We start from the raw sequence: 19,699 nt of genomic DNA, 5'->3' as shown, positions 1-19,699 counted from the left end.
CCTGCTTGAATATGCTGATAAATAACCAAGAATTTTGCCTGTAGTGTTATTTCACAGATGTCTATCTGCACTTACGGTAATTACCTGAGAAGCTGTAGCCTTTGTCCACTGTGATGTGCCTGTTTCTCATCCTGCAGTCCTATTGTCTACATCATCTGTATAGGAATTTTCTCTAAATTAGAAATAAGTAGTTATAAAGCATTAAAAATCAAATAGAAGAAGAATATTCAAAGCAGTGGAATGTAAAACCTCAGACTCATTTATATCTAAATTACTTGTCTTTAAATTCAGATTTACTTTTCAAGTTTGCTACTCACGATGTAAGTTAAGTGAATACTAGGGGAAAATACCAGTTCTACTTATTTGGAAAATAATGTTTTTCACATTAAAGAATTTAATTTTAAAAATTATTTAATATTCAAGATTAGTCTGCACAGTAAGCAGTGTTGTAGAAATTGCTTTTTTCTTGGGTACATGTATGTGTAAGCCAACTAGTTATCTTAAACAAGCAGTTTCTGACCAACAGAACCTGAGTTCCAGTAGGTTTTCCCTGTGTAGTTTCTTTATGTTAATGTAACTTTTTGTATTTTTAATATTGTTCCTTTAGAAAATAATTTATCTTTTTACCCACTGATCGTTGCATAAATGATAATTAGGAAGAAGATGGTTGGAGGAGCATGCATGTCCACAATTATAATTGTGCAAAGCTCTATTTTTAAGGCAGTAGAAACAGCATTGAGTCAGCTTTCTCCTTTGTTGGTTCTGTGCAGACTACACAGTGAAAAGACAAGTTCGTTGGTATGCATGTTTTGTAAAGATACAGAATTATAGTTAAGATGTTTTGTTTAGTTTTTAGATAGAACATTTGGGTTTCTAGTGTTGGGTAGTTGTTCTCGATGTAAGTGAGGTGGTCATGACAGGAAGCATACTGCTCCTGACAATCTCTTCTCCTTACTCAGATTCATCCCATTAAAATCACTTGACTTCTGCTTATGTGAGGATGTGATAACTCACTTAGTGGTTAGGTCCCCTCTCCCCCACGAAGCAAATCTTGCTTCTCTCCTACTTTGGATTTGGTTGAGCAAAATCCATGGGAAACATCCATGTGGCAGTGGAGGAATACATCCTGACAGCAATGCTGAAGTTGTGTGGGGATACACATACAGGGCTTGTTTGAGGATCCTGGAATCCTATGCAGAAGAGACATGCTTAGGGGTCCTTCCTGTCTCACAAATGATTGGCAGGGTCTCTTTCATTGTTGCCAATACTGATATTTTAAAATATGGTGTGAACTCCAACACACTACAGAGTAGCTTGAATGAGTTTGTGTTATCTGGTTCTTTTCCTACAAGCATAATAAGGGAATGTGTGTATGTGACCTAGTTCTTCCTCAAAGCAGAGCCAACTTCAAAGTTAGGTCAGGTTGCTCATGGTCTTGCTGAGTTGAACTCCGAGCATCTCCATTGGATCATATGTTTTTGTTGGTTTTAATTTGTAGCATGGGTCACCATGTGCTGTTTCCATTTTGCAGTGATCTTCTTCAGTTTATAACGAGTGGTCCCATTGTTGCTATGGAAATCTTAGGAGATGATGCAGTTTGTAAATGGAAAGCATTACTGGGGCCAGCAAACTCTGCAGTGGCTCAGACTGATGCACCAGACAGCATTAGAGCGAACTTTGGATGTGATGGCCTAAGAAATGCAGCTCATGGCCCAGATTCGGTTGCTTCAGCTGCTCAAGTAAGTTTATTACTGTTTTTGTTGACTGAGGTTTATTTTTACTTTATCTGGTAGCAACTGGGCAGGGAATTCCTCATCTTTTTTCCCCCCAACTGAGTTCAGAACTAGTTTAGGATATTCCTTATGGATCCTTTTAAGCATGGAAAAATAAAATATCTGAAAACAGAAGTCTTACTTACCTCTGTCACAAAGGGGAGCCTTGGGTACTTTAATCAGGTGAGAATGCCTGGTCCTTTTCAATGTCTTCTGTACATCACAAACATTGAGTTAATTGCATAGTCTAAGTAATCTACCTATAGCCTACTGATGCTGGTCATAAAAAGAAAGGGATTGAATAATCAAATCCTTTTGTGCCCTCCTGTACTTTGCTTATCTCTACTCCTCCACAGTGCTCATTTGTCCTCTGCCTGCAGCATACTTTCCTTTGCTGTTATTGTTCAGAATGAATAATTATGAAAACAGGCCACTTTGTATTGCATTGTGTTTTGAGAAGTAACACAGTGGGCCTGGCTTTGAGGAGTCTCTTTTGCTTTGTTTACATGTATCTTTCCTTAGTGCTAGGAAAAAGCACTGGGACTGAGTGATAGCTATTACTAGCATTTCTGTAGAATTGAGGTGACTATTTGTGTGCATTGTTGTGGGATGGATTTGCTGGTAAATGATGGCAAGAGTAAAGTTTGCCTCATGATTGATTGGTATTGTGCTGTGGTATCTTAGCTCTGGACCAGCAGGGAAAAGGTACCAGTTTTTGCCTCCGTGATCCTAATCTTTCCACTGTTTAAATTGGAACAGCTGCAGTAGCATAGCTGGAGAGATACCTGCCTCGGAATACCTAATCAGCTGCTAATTGCTGCACTGTAGAGAATATATGTGGAGCTTACTCCTGGTGGTGAGGGCAGAGTTGATTAGCTGCTTCATCCAGCTGGCTGTTAGGCTGCATGGCCTAGTGGTTTTCTGCTGCTCAAGCATTCATCTTGCTTATCTGCGAAGCCACTGGATCTTCTCCATGCACCTCTGCTTTTGATATGAAATCTTATTCTGGACCTGAAGCCTTTCTGCTGGCAGACTTGATGGAGATGGTACATAGTCAGAAGGAGTTTGGATCAAACAGACCTTTTCTGCTGAAGGAGAGTTTTAGTCAGGAAAGTATTTGTAGTTCTGGTTAAATATCTAGATGTCTTCATATATAAGGGTGAAAATTTCTCTTTTGTTTCTGTGTACTGCTGTGTCAGCTGTGCCAGCTTTTGAACCAAGAGTGTAGGAAAGAGTATCTATTAGCCAAAAATTTTTATTAGAAGCATAAGTATGTGCTTTGGCTTAAGTTTGTTGTTGTTTTTACATTTCATTGTTTTTGAAATGCTGTTTGAAGACCCCATTCATCTGCAGTATTTTTATTACTGTGAGATTATCTTCAATGAGTCAACCCAAATTGTAAATTTAATACCCCTGCACCTATTTTAATTTAGTAGGCCCAGAATTATATGGCTGCATAGCAGTGGCCGTGGAAACTGTTTGGCTGCATGTTGCAGAAGCTTTACTGTAAAGAAAGACATAAGATAAAGGGACCAAAACAAACTTCGGAAGCAAAACCAAGTCCCAACCACATGTTTTGTAAACTGAACCGTTAGTGTGAAAGACTGCATTGTTCTTTTGGGGGCTAAATGACAAGGTTAAATATGCCTCTGGTATAGTCTAAGCTAGTGTCTCTGCAGGCCAAATTTTGAAATTTCTTTAGACCTTGAATAAAGGCAAAGGGAAATAATTTTCTTTTTAAGGCTCCACTAGTTCAGCATTTCATTATGCCAGTCCTTCAGCATTATTTAGTTACTTCTCAATTATTATTTTTAATGGATAAATCCAAGTGTTAAATATAGTAAATTTCTGGCTGGTTCTTGTAAAGTTAATTTTAGTTAACAGAGCAAGGCAAGGTCTTTGGAGCATAAAGCATTTTCATCAGTAGAAGGATGTAGGAAACAAACCCTTTTGTCTCAGACATGTCCACTTAAAATGTTGAGTTTTTGCTAAGAGAAGAACAAAACCTATCTTCCCTTCTATTGAAAAATCCATTCATTTGAATAATATAATTTTTCAGGTAAGGATTACAGGAATCATCAGAGTGCCATGAGCTAAAGACTGGGGGGTGTCTTAAGTCTATTCCATCTGAATTTAACTAGTAAATTAAAATAGATTATTCCAGGAAATGGCCTTTATCACTGCTACTGTTACATGGGAAGAAAGCAGATAGATTTGGTAGTAGTGTTTTCAGGATATTGTTATTTCCCTTAAATAGAAATGTATCAGTTCTCTTACTGAATTTGACCAGTAGGTCTGAAATGGAATCTGTGTTTCAAGCACTTGCCTAATGTTAATCGGCATATTGTGCAACATATGTGAATAAATGGTATGGAAAAAGTGTGAAGCTGGCAGTGAACAGTGAAAAAATATCACTGAGAAAAGAATTCTGGCTTGGCAGTATAGTATAGTCTAAGACCCAAGCTGTACCTGCATAGTGATGGTGGGAAGAAAGAAAATTATTTGAGGCAAAGAAGTTATTTGGCTTAATCCCTGAAATCAGAGCAATTAAGTTTGTCAGCTTCAATTCAGTAAGCATCCTGGTTTGAGCCAGGACAGAACCAATTTTCCTTTTAGTAATTTTATTTTTCAGTTCAGTCTCTTCTAAGTAGCTGCACTTGCTGAAATCAACAAAAAATACAGGGTCAGTAAGGCATGAGGAGTGGACAACAATCTTTGATAAAAGTTAGTTGGTTAACGCAAAAGGGAAAAAGTTATAAACAAACGGGGTGGTGGTCAGTTTTGTATATGGAAAGAAAACATACTGAGAAACGGATGGTAGTTGCATTTTTGCTCATATATTGGAAAAGATGAAGTGAAAAAAGGGAAGATAAAATATATATATATGGGAGTGGATTTGAGAAATATACTGAGGAAAGAGAGAGAATTCAGAAAGCTGGGGACACCTCCATCTTATGATTGTGGCGGCAGCATTTTGAATTCTCTAAACAGAAATAGATTGTGTTGCAGAAGTGAAAAGGAAGACTTGCAGGAAATACTGAAATCACGTTTTTATGATTGTTGCAATGGTGCCAGAGAGGGAAAGATATATTTGAGAAAATATTATATGGAAAAGTATTTGTAGCAAAAATAATATCTATAATTAAGGTTTATCTTCTGTGACTATGTATAGTTCAGATGTTGATACTTATGATAGAAGCTGATGTATGCAGCTAGATGAAACTAAAATGTATTCAATTACAATTGTTTTCAGGAGCTGGAGTTGTTCTTTCCCTCCAGTGGAGGTCATGGACCAGTCAACACTGCAAAATTCACAAACTGTACTTGTTGCATTATTAAGCCTCATGCAGTTAATGAAGGTAAGCAATGCAGATAGTGGAGATGAAAGCAATGTGTGCTTCATTGTATCCATGATCATTCCTGTGCCCTTTTCTGGGATAATGAGACTGCAAGAACAGAGGATGTATTTCATAGTACATGTGAAAGTAGGGAAATATGTTTTCTTTCATACACCTTTCCTATTTTTGCAGTTCACTTCCATGTAGAGTGGGTCATGTGCTTTCCATGTGGGTATGTTCTGGCTTAAGCCAGGATTAAGCTGATTTTCTTTTGACTGATTTTTCTTCCACTCACACTGTAATACATTATGTTAAAACTACTCAGAAGTGGAGACTTGTACTGATACAAATCTTGTTCTGCAGAATGCAGTGGGGATGGAAAGCAGAAAAGGTTTATTTACTGTATGAAAGGAAGCCAAAGACCTGAAGCATTTGTTGGACTCCATGATGCTTTCTGTGTTGCAGAATGCCTTGTGAGTTCACCATACGAGTATTGGAAATGTTTTATTGCCCAACTGTTACCATGCAAAAATAATCTCACTTTGTGTCCTGTACTTAGATACAGGACTGTGTGTAGGAGCAGTGAGTGCAGTAAAATATTTTGGCTCTGGCACTGCAACAGTAATTTTGAAGTGCAGAATAAATACTGCCATGTGAGAGCACCAAGAGTTTTCTTAGTAAGATGTAGAGCACGCTGCAACATTTTAATCACTTTGCTGTGGATAGCTGAAATGGAAACAGCCTAAGTGGCTGTAGCAGTTTCCAGACCTTTCACACCTCAACTGGGATGTCTGGAGAGCTTGCTGAAGAAAAAAAGGCTTTCAAAAGAAAGAGTCTCACACTCACTACTGATAATATGCCTGTTAGCTGTTTGAGGCCTTGCATGGTATCTGCTACTGATAAGTCTTCCATGCAGCAAAGAAAGTGTGATGTTCCTTTTACAGAAATATGGGCAGCAGCTGGGACTATGATCTTACCTAGGTAAATGTTTGCAGAGGACAACCTTTTCTATGGCAGAATTCTTAAGGTCCTTAATTTGATTGTAAAAATAGCAACATGGATGGCTTGGGCTCTGTTTTCTTATACTTAAGATATAATTTCTACTGCATATGGAGGCTCGGACTCTCTTAGCTCAGATTGTCCATTCTAGCTTTTAATCTTCCTAACTTCTGTAGATTTCATAGTGCCTTGTCTTTCCTCCCCTTCTCCCTCCCTTCCTTTTTTGTTCTTCTTTTTTTCATTCTTTTGTTCTTTCGTTCTTTTTTTGTTGTTGTTCTCTCTTTTTTCGTTCTTTCTTTCTTTTGTTCGTTCCTTTTGGCACAATTGCATGTGGGAAACTGCGTGGTCTTAAAAATTAGCACCTTGCTTTTAGCTGTTGCTGTCCACCCTGCTGTTTCTGTTGGAGAGAATGTCAATGGAAACACAGCAGCTGGAGAGGAAGGGAATTCTGTGCTGCTATCAGTGTGAGAAGATGGTTTGACGGAGGCATGGAGAGGAATTTATGTGGGTCAAAGCAGAGCCTCTTCTGCATTGCAGATTTGATTAGTGCTCCACAGATGTTTAGTATCGAGTATCTAAAAAATAAACTTTTTTTGCCGCTTTGTATGCGCTGCTGAGGCTTTGAAGTTGATTATCTAATTACCATTAATATAATCTGCTCATCACTCATGTACAGTTATGTGGTTTTGCTTGCATGCTTGAGCTTATATGCATCTTTAGTCTTTATTTCTTACAGTCGTTTTTCCACAGTGTTTCTTTTTCCTCTAGAGTCCATTGCATAACTGATTCTTAGAAGGAAAAATCTTCTGTTTTTCCATCCTGGAAGATGATTTGCTTTAAGCACAGCTGGGAGGCTTTTTATTGAGCTTACCTTGCTGTCAAAAGGCTGGATCTAATCTCTAGTTTACACTAGTTAGTTCTCAGACAGTCCTTTCTTAGAAGCTGCCTTTGATTACTGCAGAGGAATATATAGGGTTCTTGTCCAGCGACAAAGCAGTGGAAAATCACTGTTGCTTTTATCTCTGGCCTTGCTGACCCTCTCCTGATGGGCACACAGAAACATCTGTTGCTAGGCAGCAGCAGCAGCCTGACCACCTGCAGCAGGGCCTGGTGCAGTGCTCGTGTGCCTGATAAGGCAAGAGTACCCAAAGTGTCTGCCCAGCTGCAGAGGAACCCAGGGGCCTGATAAAGGGTGTCAGGGGAGTTACATGAGGTTTAACTTCAGCTGTCAAGGGAGCTGGTAGTGCTGGAGGAGTGGGTGTCACCGGCCTTCCAGGAATGTGTGTCATATATGCCCCTGAAAGAAGTAAGGCACAGCTATTTTGTCATGTCAGCATAATGTCTTCTGTGGAGGATCAGAGATGGGAGATCAGCTGGGAAGGCCATTGAATGCATTGTAGCCCAGAGAGCTTTAGCTGATTCAGCAGAGGCTCTTCCAGGTGGAGATGAATCACTTCCCTTGCTGGCTGGAAAGTTGGCAGGAGTGAGGTGGTTCCATTTTAACTCCAAAGAGGGTTTTGCTAGAGGGTCCATTTCCTCTTTACTGGGAGCTGAAACAATGCAAAAACAACCTGATACTACTCTGTGCAAACTTGTTCTGACTGGAGGTGTGGCAGGGAGACACAGTGTGGTTTGACCCCTCTAGAATCTGCTGTGCTTTTCAGTGTCTTTTAGCCTCCTCATTCTCTTCTTCTGAGACCAGTTTTCAGTCGAGGTGGATGGTAACCAGTAAGCACAGCTCCTCAGTGTGTTGATTAGGATGGTAGGCCCTAATAATTTAATAATTGGACAGGTTTAGAGTGGATCTGTGTTCTGTAACCCACTTGCTTCTTGTGCTTGGAATTTCTGAGAATCCAGATACAAGGTCACAGTTGCAATTTGGACATTCTGTAGTTCCCCTCATGTTATTAGAGCTGGAGGTATTAGCAGTACTGCTCAGAAGCCAAAATTGTAAAGGCACCAAAATAGATGAACTTCAGTTTAATGCCCTCAGGACAGTTGTGACTTGACTGTTTTGTTGGCAGAAATAGCACCTTGGAGATCACTAGGTGGGGTTAACTAATTTGTAACAGTTTAGTCATGTTTGGTGTAGGAACTAGAATTTGATATTTCATTACTAGTTTTAAGGTTTTTTTGATGTGGCTTTTACTTAATTCCGTTGAAAAACAAACGGGAAAAAAATCATTAAAGTAGTGATGACCAGGCTACAAAAAATCCCCTCTTTTTTAATAATTTAAAACAAAACAACACAACCAAAACCTAAAATTTAGTTATCATAGAAAACAAAAGGAGTGGGTTCTTGCCAAGTGGAAAAGGTATTTGGTGGAAATGTGATTTTAGACCTGTTCTGAGTGAATGATAAATCTTTGAGAGTGTTCCGTTCTAACTTAATACCTACTGGTCTGCTTTAGAAAGTCATAGACATTTATATAGATCAACAAAATGCTGCATGAGAGATAACCATAAGAATCATATATCCTTATTTATGCAAAGAGTTAGAAAAATTTTGAGAGAGTAGCTCCTTGTTCCAGAGATGCACCTAATTTTGACAAAAAGAGTACCAAGGACATTAGTTCAGTGTCAAGCAGATACAGAATCAGGGTTTTCTTAAGCAGGGTCTCAAATTAATTTACAAGAGTGGGGAGCGAAGGAGTAAAATGCAGCATTTTAGTAGATAGTAAATCTGAGTGCGCACAACTGAAGAGCTCTTCCTGACATGCAATATACTTGTTGCTCTTTGAAAGACAGGAGGCATCACTATGAAAATGTCCAGTTGACCTCTGTAGTGTGCTCAGGATAGTTACATATATGCAAAGTGTTAGACACTTTCTCGCACAACGTCCTGGTCTCAAAATTAGAAGAACATGGATTAAATCCTTATCCACTTGGTGGATAAGGAATTGGCTGGGTGGTCCCACTCAAAGCATTGCAGTCAATGCCTCCAGGTCTGAATGGAGACCAGTGATGAGTGGCATTCCTCAAGGGTCAGTACTGGGATCAGTGCTGTTTAACATCTTTGTCAGCAGACACTGGGATTGAATGCACCCTCAGCAAGTTTGCTGATGACACCAAGCTGTGTGGTGTGGTTGACACGCTAGAGGGAAGAGAGGCCATGCAGGCTGGAGAGGTGGGCCCATGCTAACCTCATGAAGTTCAACAAGGTCCCGCACCTAGGTCAGGGTATTCCCAAGCACAAATACAGGTTAGGTAGAGATTGGATTGAGAGCAGCCTTGAGGAGAAGGACTTTGGGGTGTTGGTTGATGAGAAGCTCAGCATGAGCCGGCAGAGTGTGGTTGCAGCCCAGAAAGCCAGTCATGTCATGGGCTGCAACAAAAGAAGCGTGGCCAGCAGGTCAAGGGAGGTGATTCTGCCCCTCTACTCCACTCTCATGGGACCCCACCTGGAGTGCTGTGTCCATTTCTGGAGCCCCCAACACAGGAAGGACATGGAGCTCTTGGAGCAAGTCCAGAGGAGGGCCACGACGATGATCAGAGGGCTGGAGCACCTCTGCTATGAAGACAGGCTGAGAGAGTTGGGGTTGTTCAGTCTGGAGAAGAGAAGGCTCTGGGAGACCTTATAGCAGCCTTCCAGTACCTGAAGGGGCCTACAGGAAAGTTGGAGAGGGACTTTTTACATGGGCACATAGCAATAGGATGAGGAAGAATGGTTTTAAGGTGAAAGAGGGTGAATTTAGATTAGATATTAGGAAGAAATTCTTCTCTATGAGGGTGGTGAGACACTGGAATGGGTTGCCCAGGGAAGCTGTGGCTGCATCCTTCCTGGAAGTGTTCAGGGCCAGGTTGGATGGGGCTTTAAGCAACCTGGTCTAGTGGGAGGTGTCCCTGCCTGTGGCAGGGGAGTTGGAACTTTAAGGTCCCTTCCAATGATACTTTTTTTTTCACTCTGAATTTTTAGAAATAAGTTAACTATAATTTTTTTCTTATTATTATTTTCAGGAAACTTAGAAGTAGAACAAGGTTTTCAGAAAAATGTTTTTTCCTACTTGAGGAAAAATAAGGAAAGCAATAAAGCATAAATAATCAGAAAGTGCATCTTCTGTCTGTGATAAGGATGCGTGATAGACAGGTGAAGTGCAGATGCCTTCGTCTTCACTGTAGTCAGAATTTTCTTTGTATCCTGTCTACTAGATCAAATGCAAAGAGGCATCAGTGATAGCCTTTATACACTTAACAACTAGAAGCCTGGAAGGAACTATTTGAAGAGAGAATCTGGAATGTTAAGGGAAGTCCCATGGGACAGAGTGCTAGAAGGTAAAGGGGCTCAAGATAGCTGGTCAACATTCAAGGACCACTTCTTGCAAGCACAGGATCAGTGTGTCCCAATGGGTAGAAAATCTAGTAAGGGAGCTAGGAGACCAGCGTGATTAAAAAAGGAACTGCTGGGCAAACTCAAATGGAAAAGGAAAATCTATAGATCATGGAAGGAGGGGCTGGTTACTTGGGAGGAATATAGGACTGTTGTCAGAGAATGTAGCGAGGCAACTAGGAAAGCTAAGGCCTCCTTGGAACTTAACCTTGCAAGTCGGGTTAAGGACAATAGAAAGGGCTTTTTCAAATACATAGCCAACAAAACTAATACCAGAGGCAATATAGGCCCACTGCTGAATGAGGTGGGTGCCCTGGTGACAGAGGATATAAAGAAGGCAGAGGTGCTGAACGCCTTCTTTGCCTCTGTCTTTACTCCTGCAGGCTTTCCCCATGAGCCCCAGTTTCATATAGCCCCAGTAGAAGTCAAGATAAAGGAGGAGTTTGCCCAGGTAGATGAGGATTGGGTTAGGGATCAGTTGCGTAATCTGGACATCCATAAATCGATGGGTCCGGATGAAATGCATCCAGGGGTGCTGAGGGAGCTGGCGGAGGTCATCGCTAGTCCACTCTCCATCGTCTTCGGTAAGTCATGGGTAACAGGAGAGGTGCCTGAGGACTGGAGGATAGCAAATGTCACTCCAGTCTACAAGAAGGGCAAGAAGGAGGACCCGGGTAACTATAGACCGGTCAGCCTCACCTCCATCCCTGGAAAGGTGATGGAACAACTTGTCTTTGGCACTATCTCTAGACATATTAAGGAGATGGGGGTCATCAAGAGCAGTCAACATGGTTTTACCAAGGGTAAGTCATGTTTGACTAACCTCATAGCCTTCTATGAGGAAATTACTAGGTGGATAGATGATGGTAGAGCGGTGGATGTGGTCTATCTTGATTTCAGTAAAGCATTTGACACAGTCTCCCACAGCATCCTTGTAGATAAGTTGATCAAGTATGGGTTTGATGATCAGGCAGTGAGGTGGATCAAGAACTGGTTGAAAGGAAGAAGTCAGAGAGTTGTAGTCAATGGGGCAGAATCTAGTTGGAGGCCTGTGACTAGTGGAGTCCCTCAGGGGTCGGTACTGGGACCGGTGTTGTTCAATATCTTCATCAACGACCTGGATGAGGGTACAGAATGTACCCTCAGCAAGTTTGCTGATGACACCAAGCTGGGAGGAGTGGCTGACACACCAGAAGGCTGTGCTGCCATTCAGAGAGACTTAGACAGGCTGGAGACTTGGGCGGGGAAAAACCTGATGAAGTTTAACAAGGGCAAGTGTAGAGTTTTGCATTTGGGGAAGAAAAACGCCATGTACCAGTACAGGTTGGGGGCTGACCTGCTGGAGAGCAGTGTAGGTGAAAGGGACCTGGGGGTCCTGGTAGACAGGAGGATGACCATGAGCCAGCAATGTGCCCTTGTGGCTAAGAAGGCCAATGGCATCCTGGGGTGCATTAGAAAGGGTGTGGTTAGTAGGTCAAGAGAGGTTCTCCTCCCCCTCTATTCTGCATTGGTGAGGCCACATCTGGAATATTGTGTCCAGTTCTGGGCCCCTCAGTTCCAGAAGGACAGGGAAGTGCTTGAAAGAGTCCAGCGCAGAGCCACAAGGATGATTAAGGGAGTGGAACATCTCCCTTATAAGGAAAAGCTGAGGGAGCTGGGTCTCTTTAGTTTGGAGAAAAGGAGGCTGAGGGGCGACCTCATCAATGTTTACAAATACGTAAAGGGTGAGTGTCAAGAAGATGGAGTTAAGCTTTTTTCAGTGATGACCAGTGATAGGACGAGGAGTAATGGATACAAACTGGAGCATAGGAGGTTTAAGGTAAATATCAGAAAAAATTTTTTTACTGTGAGAGTGACAGAGCACTGGAACAGGCTGCCCAGAGAGGTTGTGGAGTCTCCTTCTCTGGAGACATTCAAAACCTACCTGGACGCCTTCCTGTGTGATGTACTCTAGGTGACCCTGCTCTGGCAGGGGGGTTGGACTAGATAATCTTTTGAGGTCCCTTCCAACCACTATGATTCTATGATTCTATGATTCTATGACAAGTGGAATGAACACAGATTTTTGCAGATGCTCTAAAAAAGTACAGTGAATTGTTGGAGATGTGACCTCAGGTATTGCAGTATGGCAGTCTTAGTGCTGCAGTCATGTGAAAGCTACTAAGTAAAGCAATATGCTTTCAGATGCATGCAGCTTTTGCAGGTGGATATTTTGCATCTTAATTGATTAAGGTATAGGGGTGTTGAACTGAATCTGGAAACCCTTTCTCACAGTTTGAGACTGGAAGGAAGATGAAGAGGTATACTTCAGAGAAAAAACACACTAAAGTGGCACAGCCAATCCTTGGTGAAGGTTATCAGTGTCCTCCTATGACAGGCAAGTGTTTCCCAGTAATGTTCAGTAGACTTATATTAGTGGTGGTTATGTTGCTGAAAATCATCTCTGGGCAGGGACTATGGTGTTAACATTAAAAAAAAAAAAAAAGACATTAGGAATAAGTGTTTATTACAGCATTTTTGGATTTTGATTCTTAAAAGGGTAGAGAACAGCAATTGTGTGAGTGGTCCAGGGATTTTCATGCCGAGGAAACTTCTTTCATACCAAGGAAACAGATGAATCAAGAGTCTGTAATTTCATTTAAACCACTTAGATAGTGATGATAGGATGATCAGTTAGCAGTTTGGAGGTTTTTTTAAGAAGAATATGCTTTGTGGATCTCTGAATTAGACTAAGTATGGTTTCCATAAAGGAAGAGCCAGATAGTCTGATTCACTTAAATATCAGTTTCTTCATCAAAGCCCCTTCTTAGGAAACCAACATTTTCCTTTGGTGAAGTAATTAGTACATTTAGATCTGTGCAGCATAAGCATCTGCATAGCTTTAAATGTTTTCCTGAACATAGAACTGGACATGAGCACATCAAATTAAAAGGGCTTTACAAGTGAAGTCATGTCACCCGTCCTTAGGCCAGTTCTTGTCAATATTGTGATTAAAGACTCGGATGGGGAAGGGCAGAGGATGTTTGAAATGTTTGCAGTTGGTACCAAGCACTGACTACAGTTTCAAAGGGTCCAATTAGAATTCAGAACATTCCTAATGAACTGCAGAAATGAAGCAATGAGAAGAAAATGAAACTGAATATAAACAATTGCATAGCACTATTATGGAGGAGGGAAAATAAATGCACAAATATAAAGTAGAGAAGAACTGACAGGGTATCAGTGAAAAGTCTGTAGAGAAGTGATTGGAATAGAGATATATCAGAAGCACAATCATTGTTCACACTGTTCGATACATTTTGTTTATGTTTTTTTTTACGTAACTCATTATGCTCAGTGCTGGTGAGAACCCATCTTGTGCACCATGTTCTGGTTTGGTTTGGTGGGTTTTTTGGTAGCGGGGGAAGGAACCCAGGAGTGTCTCCTGTAAGAAACTGAGAAGCTCCCCCTGCTCCAAACCCAGCCAGGAAGCCATTAGAGAGGCAATAGATGCACCTCAGTGATGAACATATGAAAGAATCAACATTAACACCTGAGCAGAGAAGCACTTAAAGGTGAAGAGCTGTGCTGGAGGAGAAGAGCTGTGCTGGAGAAGGAGAGCAGTGCTGGTGGTTGCTGAGGAAGAAGGGGAAGAAGGTGCCCAAGCAGAAGTTCCCCTGCAACCCATGGTGTGATGGCAGCTGTCCCCCTGCACTTGTGGAGGAACATGGTGGAACATTCCCTGGGGGCACCAGGAGGGGTGAACTTGGCCAGTGGACTTGGATTTTGTGGCCAGAGAATTTGCTGCCAGTGGACTCTGATTACGCAGCTTTGGAAGACCCCGGTGCCAGGGGAGCTGACTGTTCCTGAAGCAGGCCCTGACTCTGTGGGAAGACCAGGCTGGAGCGGCTCTGGACCTTGTGGGAAGGACTCATGAAGCAGAGGTTCAGGGAGGACTCTCTGCCATGGGAGGGACCCTGTGGGGAAGCAGGGAAGGACTGTAAGGAATCCTTCTTCCTGAGGAGGAAGGAGCAGCAGGAAGCACGAGCCTGTGAAGTGACTCTAAACCCCATCCCCTGTCCCCATGTGCCGCTGGGGGGAAAGAGGGAGAGAAACTGGGAACAAAGTGATTTGGGCCCGAGAAGAAGGGAGGGGTGGGGTAACATATGCAAGCCCTGCTCTGTGTGTTGTCTGTGTCCTGGATGTGTTTGATTGGTGTGAAATTAAATTACTATTTTTTCCCCAAATTGAGTCTGTTTTGCCCGGGACCTTAATCGGTGAAGAATCCTCCTTGTCCTTTGTCTTGGCCCAGGAGCTTTGTCCTCCTCATCCCAGAGTGTGTGTGTGTGGGGAAGTTAAGTGAGTGGCTATGGGGCTGTTCCTTTGTTGTCGTGTTGGGCCCAAACCACGACACATGTCCAGTTTCTGGGTGTTCTGTTTCAAAAGTAACATAATCAACTGAGATAAAAAAATAGTAAGAGATTTAGTCAATGAAAACCTGATGAAAATGTGAAGGGTTTCATTTATGTAGCCTGGAGAAGACTGGGATATACAGCCTTCTGTATGTAAATTTGGAAAATATGTACGTATTTAGTAATTTAGATGAAAGAACATTTAATCTAATTGGAAAGGAGAACTTCAAAGGATATCACTGGCCTGATATCTGTGGATGTAATGGAATCTTTATTACCAAGAGCTTTTGAAAACATTTTAGAAAAATTAAAAAAAATGCATCTTGGAGCAAAAGATAAGCATCTTGAAGTCTCTTCTCTTACTGCCCTTTTAAAGTTGGAGCATAAGGAGAAAGACAAGGTATTGGGTCTGAAAAGTGCCAAGACATTGAATGCAGGAATATCTGATTCTTTTGCCAAGCTGAAAAGAAGTTGTAGAGCTTAGAGTACATTTACTATTGATCTGGGACCATGAGTTGGCAAACCTTCCACAGGCAGTGGAATATAAAATTAGTAACGGCTGGAGCAGATTATAAGGGATCTCCTGAGGGTTTTGACCTCCAGAGTTAATAGACAGTGCAATACTAGATTAAAATAATTGTTTATAATTATGGGCTAATGCACACTGCAAGGCATAATTTTAACCAATTCTTGCATTTAACCACGTATGGAAAATTCATGCAGAATGCTCAGTAGGGATAACCAGAATAAAGGAAGAAATATTAGTAAGCATATTAATAGTTTGATTTATAATTTTGAATGTCATCATACAATCCAGTGGTACAGCCTTAACTAAAACATCATATTTAGTTTTCTTCACACTCAAGAAATAAACAAAAGCAATTTAATATCATTATAGCTATAGAAACATTCTTCTAGCCGGAGTGATTGATCATAATCTTCTCAAGTGAAGAGAAAAATCAGAGTGGGTGTGCCAAAGGAGTACAAAATAATTAATATCTCGAAATACAATAAAAATTAAAGCAAACTGGATATTTCTTTTTAAGCTTTCTCTTAACACACACACACAAGAGCAAAGAAAGACAGACACCTAAGCCTTTCTGTTTTTTTGTAAATATACAACCATTGGTTTGATTTCAGCATAACTCTTGCAGAGGTATTGATCTTTCCTTCCTAATCTTTCTTCCTCAAATTCCCTTTTCAAATGGCACACACTGCACAGCCAAATTGCTGGATACTTTATGTAGCCTGGCTGTGATCTTTGACTTGAAATTCTGTATGGGTTTTTGTACCTGAATTGTAAGTGTGATGCTTCCCATCTGTTCCCATGCAAGAATTCCCAGAATACCTTTTTTCCTACAGATTTTTATCATTTTGTGGCTTGATGCCATGTCTGGCATTCATGAGTATGGTCCTGCCTTGTTCATAGTGGCTCAGAAGGTTACAGCTGGGACTAAGCCTTTGGACTTTTCACCCCCGTTGAATCTTTCTTTTGATTCCTGTTCTCAGTCACATCAAACGCTCAGCCATTTTGATTTCAAGGTCCCCTAAGATTTACTGACTGTATGCATAATTTTTCTTCTGCTAGTGAAATGTCGACTTCTGTTCTCCAGTAAAGCAGTGATGATATCTTTTGTCTTCACCTTTTTAGTATTTTCAAATGATGTTGTGCCGCTGATAGACTTCTCCATAAATATTGTTAAAGCTGCCCTTTGAACATCTTAAGGCTCTCCTTTAATGCGATGCCCAGAGAGAAATGAAGGACAATGGAAAATCTTGGATTCTGTCTCTATGAACAGTACTGTCTCATCATTTCCTCACATATTCCCTTTTTGTTTGTGTCCGCTTTTCTTTCCCTCCCCACTCCCAACTCATGGTTAGCCTTGGTGGCTTTTGAGCTCACCTTCTCCTCTCTGTTGGCCCAGTGTGTGTTGCTCAGGGGGTCCTCTGTCCCTCTGTGACTTACTTCTTGGTGCTTCAGAACACAAATCCAAAATGACTGGATAGCCTTTTTTATACAGTACCCAGTGAGGCTGAGAGATCACTAGCTGTACGATATCACTATGGCTAAAGTTTTACGGAGTCTAGAAATGGTGTATTTATGTTGCATAACAATGCCTAGAGTTGCATTATTTCTAAGTGGAAAAAAGCAAAAAAGAAGAGACAGGTAAACCTTGTTCTTCAGGGGACAGACTGACCAACTAATAGGAATAAGTGCACTTTCTGAGGACATCTGTTAGCTTCTTACTGCATAGTGTTTTGCAGTGTTTGAAACAAAGATTAGTGAGAACTTCAACCAAAATACCCAGCTCTGAGTCCCGCTTTCTCTTCTGGAATTCAAAAAGGACTTTGCTTGGAAACAAGCCTCATTGTGATTCTCTGGAGCTTTGGGACAGGGCCTTAACACTTGGCAATAAGGAATCAGATCATTTCAATATACTGTGAAGCAAAATTCAATTTTAAAGTGTGAAAAATAGATGTAAAAGTAAATTGCTACTTCTAGTTAACGCTACTTTAAGCATCTGATGCCAATTAGTTTTAGAAATACGTTACTGGATTAGGTGGACCTGATCAGTCATGGCAGTTTGTGTATTCCTGTCAAACCCTCTGGTTGTTCCAGAGGAATTATTTTTAATTATTGGAAGAGTATTTTAAAAATGACATACAGAGGTTGAGATGAGGAAGCTAGTTCGTTACTTGCTTTTAAGGCAGTCTGCTATCTTGTCTAATCAGCTTTTAACAGTGGAATGGTTACACTGGGAAACAGGCCGAGAAAAGAGGGAAGAGAATGTAACATCCCTAGTGATAGGGTGAGTAGTTCATAGTGCACTGGGACTAGGAGGTGCCAGTAACACATCTGGTTCATCTCATTAATCAAAGTGCTGTTAGGTTTAAAATGAGCTTTATGAAATGTTTTGTTTTATTCCAATCCATAATTCTGCAAACGATTGTAATTTTTCAATCCGATCTCTTCCTTGCAACTTTCTGCTCCTTAATGAAGTACAGTTTTCAAATACTGTGTGTTGTAAAACAACAAATTTTGGAAGTTCGGTGTAACTGAGGAGGTCTTGGTGCTTTATCATTTTATCTGATTAAAATACGTTGGAAGTTCTGTATTAAGTGCATACTAACATAGTGCTGCCTAGGAGACAAAGCATATGCATGCTCTCCCTTTCTTTTTCTCTTACTCTCCTATTTTTCAGGATTAGTATTAAATTCTCCCAGTTGTATTTAGTAATGCTTGTGATTCTTTTGTGTTTTGTGACTGAAAATTCATCATAACTGATGCCTAATCTGCAGCTTTGAATTAGGCTCTTACTGTAATCACATTTTAAACATGTGCTAGCCCTGTTTGAAGGGTCCTTAAGAAGTTGTTTTTTCACTACAGAGCTTATTTTTTAAAGTTGAAAACAAACATTTGAAAGCCACTGGAATGACACTCTATCTAGTTAGTTCTTCTTTTCATCTGACTTATCTGCCCACAAAGGAGAGGATGTGTCCCAGTTCAGTCATGGAACTCTGAAAGCCTGAAACAGATCCCAGGCTGAGCCTTGAGCTTCCACTCTTCAGTTGCTTGGGGATTGCCTTTGTGATTTTGGTTTCTATTTCGGTTCGGGTAGAATTTGAAAGTGTCCCTAGGAGAAATGATGTATTGCCTAAACTGGGATAAGGGAGGCCAAGCCACTGGATTTGTGGAGTTGTCACTGGCAACTTGCTAATCCTCCTGTGCCTCAATTCCCACATCTGGGGAGTGGAGCGAACATCCTGCTTTGCAAATATAAATGGAATCTCCTGCCTCTTCTTCAAGACACTTGAATTTTTTTGGCAAGACATCTATCTATGTACAATGGTGACCATGATTCCTTTGGTTAAGCCTTTTGGGTGTAGCAGTCATGAGAAATCTATCATCTGGAGCAACAAGGTACTCTGTTGCTCTGATGGGTGAGAATGAACCAGGAATAAAATGTAAAGGAAAACCTAGATAGTTTTATCACAGTTAATTATTAAAAAAACCTTGCATTAAAGCCCTTTATGCAAAATACATTTATCATTAAAAGACCTTGTCTCCTATTTACAGAAAAGAAAAATCTTAATGACTTCAGTAGAGAAACAGCCCAGGAAGCTGAATATTTGAGTCATCCCTAGTTCCTCTAAAACATGGGTTTTGCTTATAGCTCCTAAAAGTGCTGAGGGCAAAGGTTATGTGAAAAGCAGGTCTCCATAGTACCCCGGAACCTAACCCTGATGAGTATTTTAATTAGATTGTTGCTGGCTTTGGAGACCTATGTGAATGGCCCCTTCTTGACTGATAAAGTGTAAAATGGAGTGTAAAATGTTGGGTAAAGCAGCTTCCTGGTACTAAGGTAGCCTTGTCCCTGCAAGGGGCAGTTGCCATTGGTCTGCTGCTGCTCTGTCTTTGTCTGTCGTTTTTTGGTGAAGCAGTGTCTGTTGATCGGAATATTGGCTCTGAAGATTGAGAATGAGGAAATGTTTATACTCTGTCACAGATTATTTATTAATGTATTTGTTTCCTGAATGATCCCCAGCCAGTTACTTAATCTCCTTATAAACTGGCCATTTATCTCTGAAGTCAAGACTGTAGGCTCACTGTATCACTGGAACCCCTGTGGAAGCATCTGAACTGCTCAGCCTTTCCAGCAGTGTGGACAAAAATAAACTAAAGGTCTGGTTTCTGTCTGTGACATGGTCTTGCATTTCCTGGGCAAACCTGTCCAAGCCCCTTCAATTCGCTGCTGCAAACACTGTTTTTTCACCTTGAATAAGTTTCCTAGGTTCACAGGAGTGCTATAAATAAACTTTTATCCATACTAGTGAGCCATGGTGTAACAGTATAGTGGGACAGGAACTGCA

The 19,699-nt window shown here is 41.0% G+C and overlaps 1 protein-coding gene and 1 long non-coding RNA gene across 2 annotated transcripts in view; one reads left to right on the top strand and one right to left on the bottom strand.

Moving 5' to 3' along the window:
* The window catches only part of LOC127380607 (uncharacterized), a 462,715-nt gene that overhangs the window by 293,805 nt on the left and 149,211 nt on the right, over positions 1 to 19,699 (bottom strand). The gene's annotated exons all lie outside the window — the stretch shown is intronic.
* The window catches only part of NME7 (NME/NM23 family member 7), a 92,088-nt gene that overhangs the window by 30,989 nt on the left and 41,400 nt on the right, over positions 1 to 19,699 (top strand). Inside the window, exons 6-7 of the mRNA XM_051609720.1 lie at positions 1,532 to 1,739; positions 5,026 to 5,131. Coding sequence (XP_051465680.1) covers positions 1,532 to 1,739; positions 5,026 to 5,131 — 314 coding nt within the window. The remainder of the gene's footprint in view (positions 1 to 1,531; positions 1,740 to 5,025; positions 5,132 to 19,699) is intronic.

Source organism: Apus apus, chromosome 1 (assembly GCF_020740795.1).
Source record: "Apus apus isolate bApuApu2 chromosome 1, bApuApu2.pri.cur, whole genome shotgun sequence".
In the NCBI taxonomy this organism is placed as follows: domain Eukaryota; kingdom Metazoa; phylum Chordata; class Aves; order Apodiformes; family Apodidae; genus Apus; species Apus apus.
The sequence above is the reverse complement of the archived record's forward strand: the minus strand, read 5'-3'. Positions and strand labels throughout refer to the sequence as shown.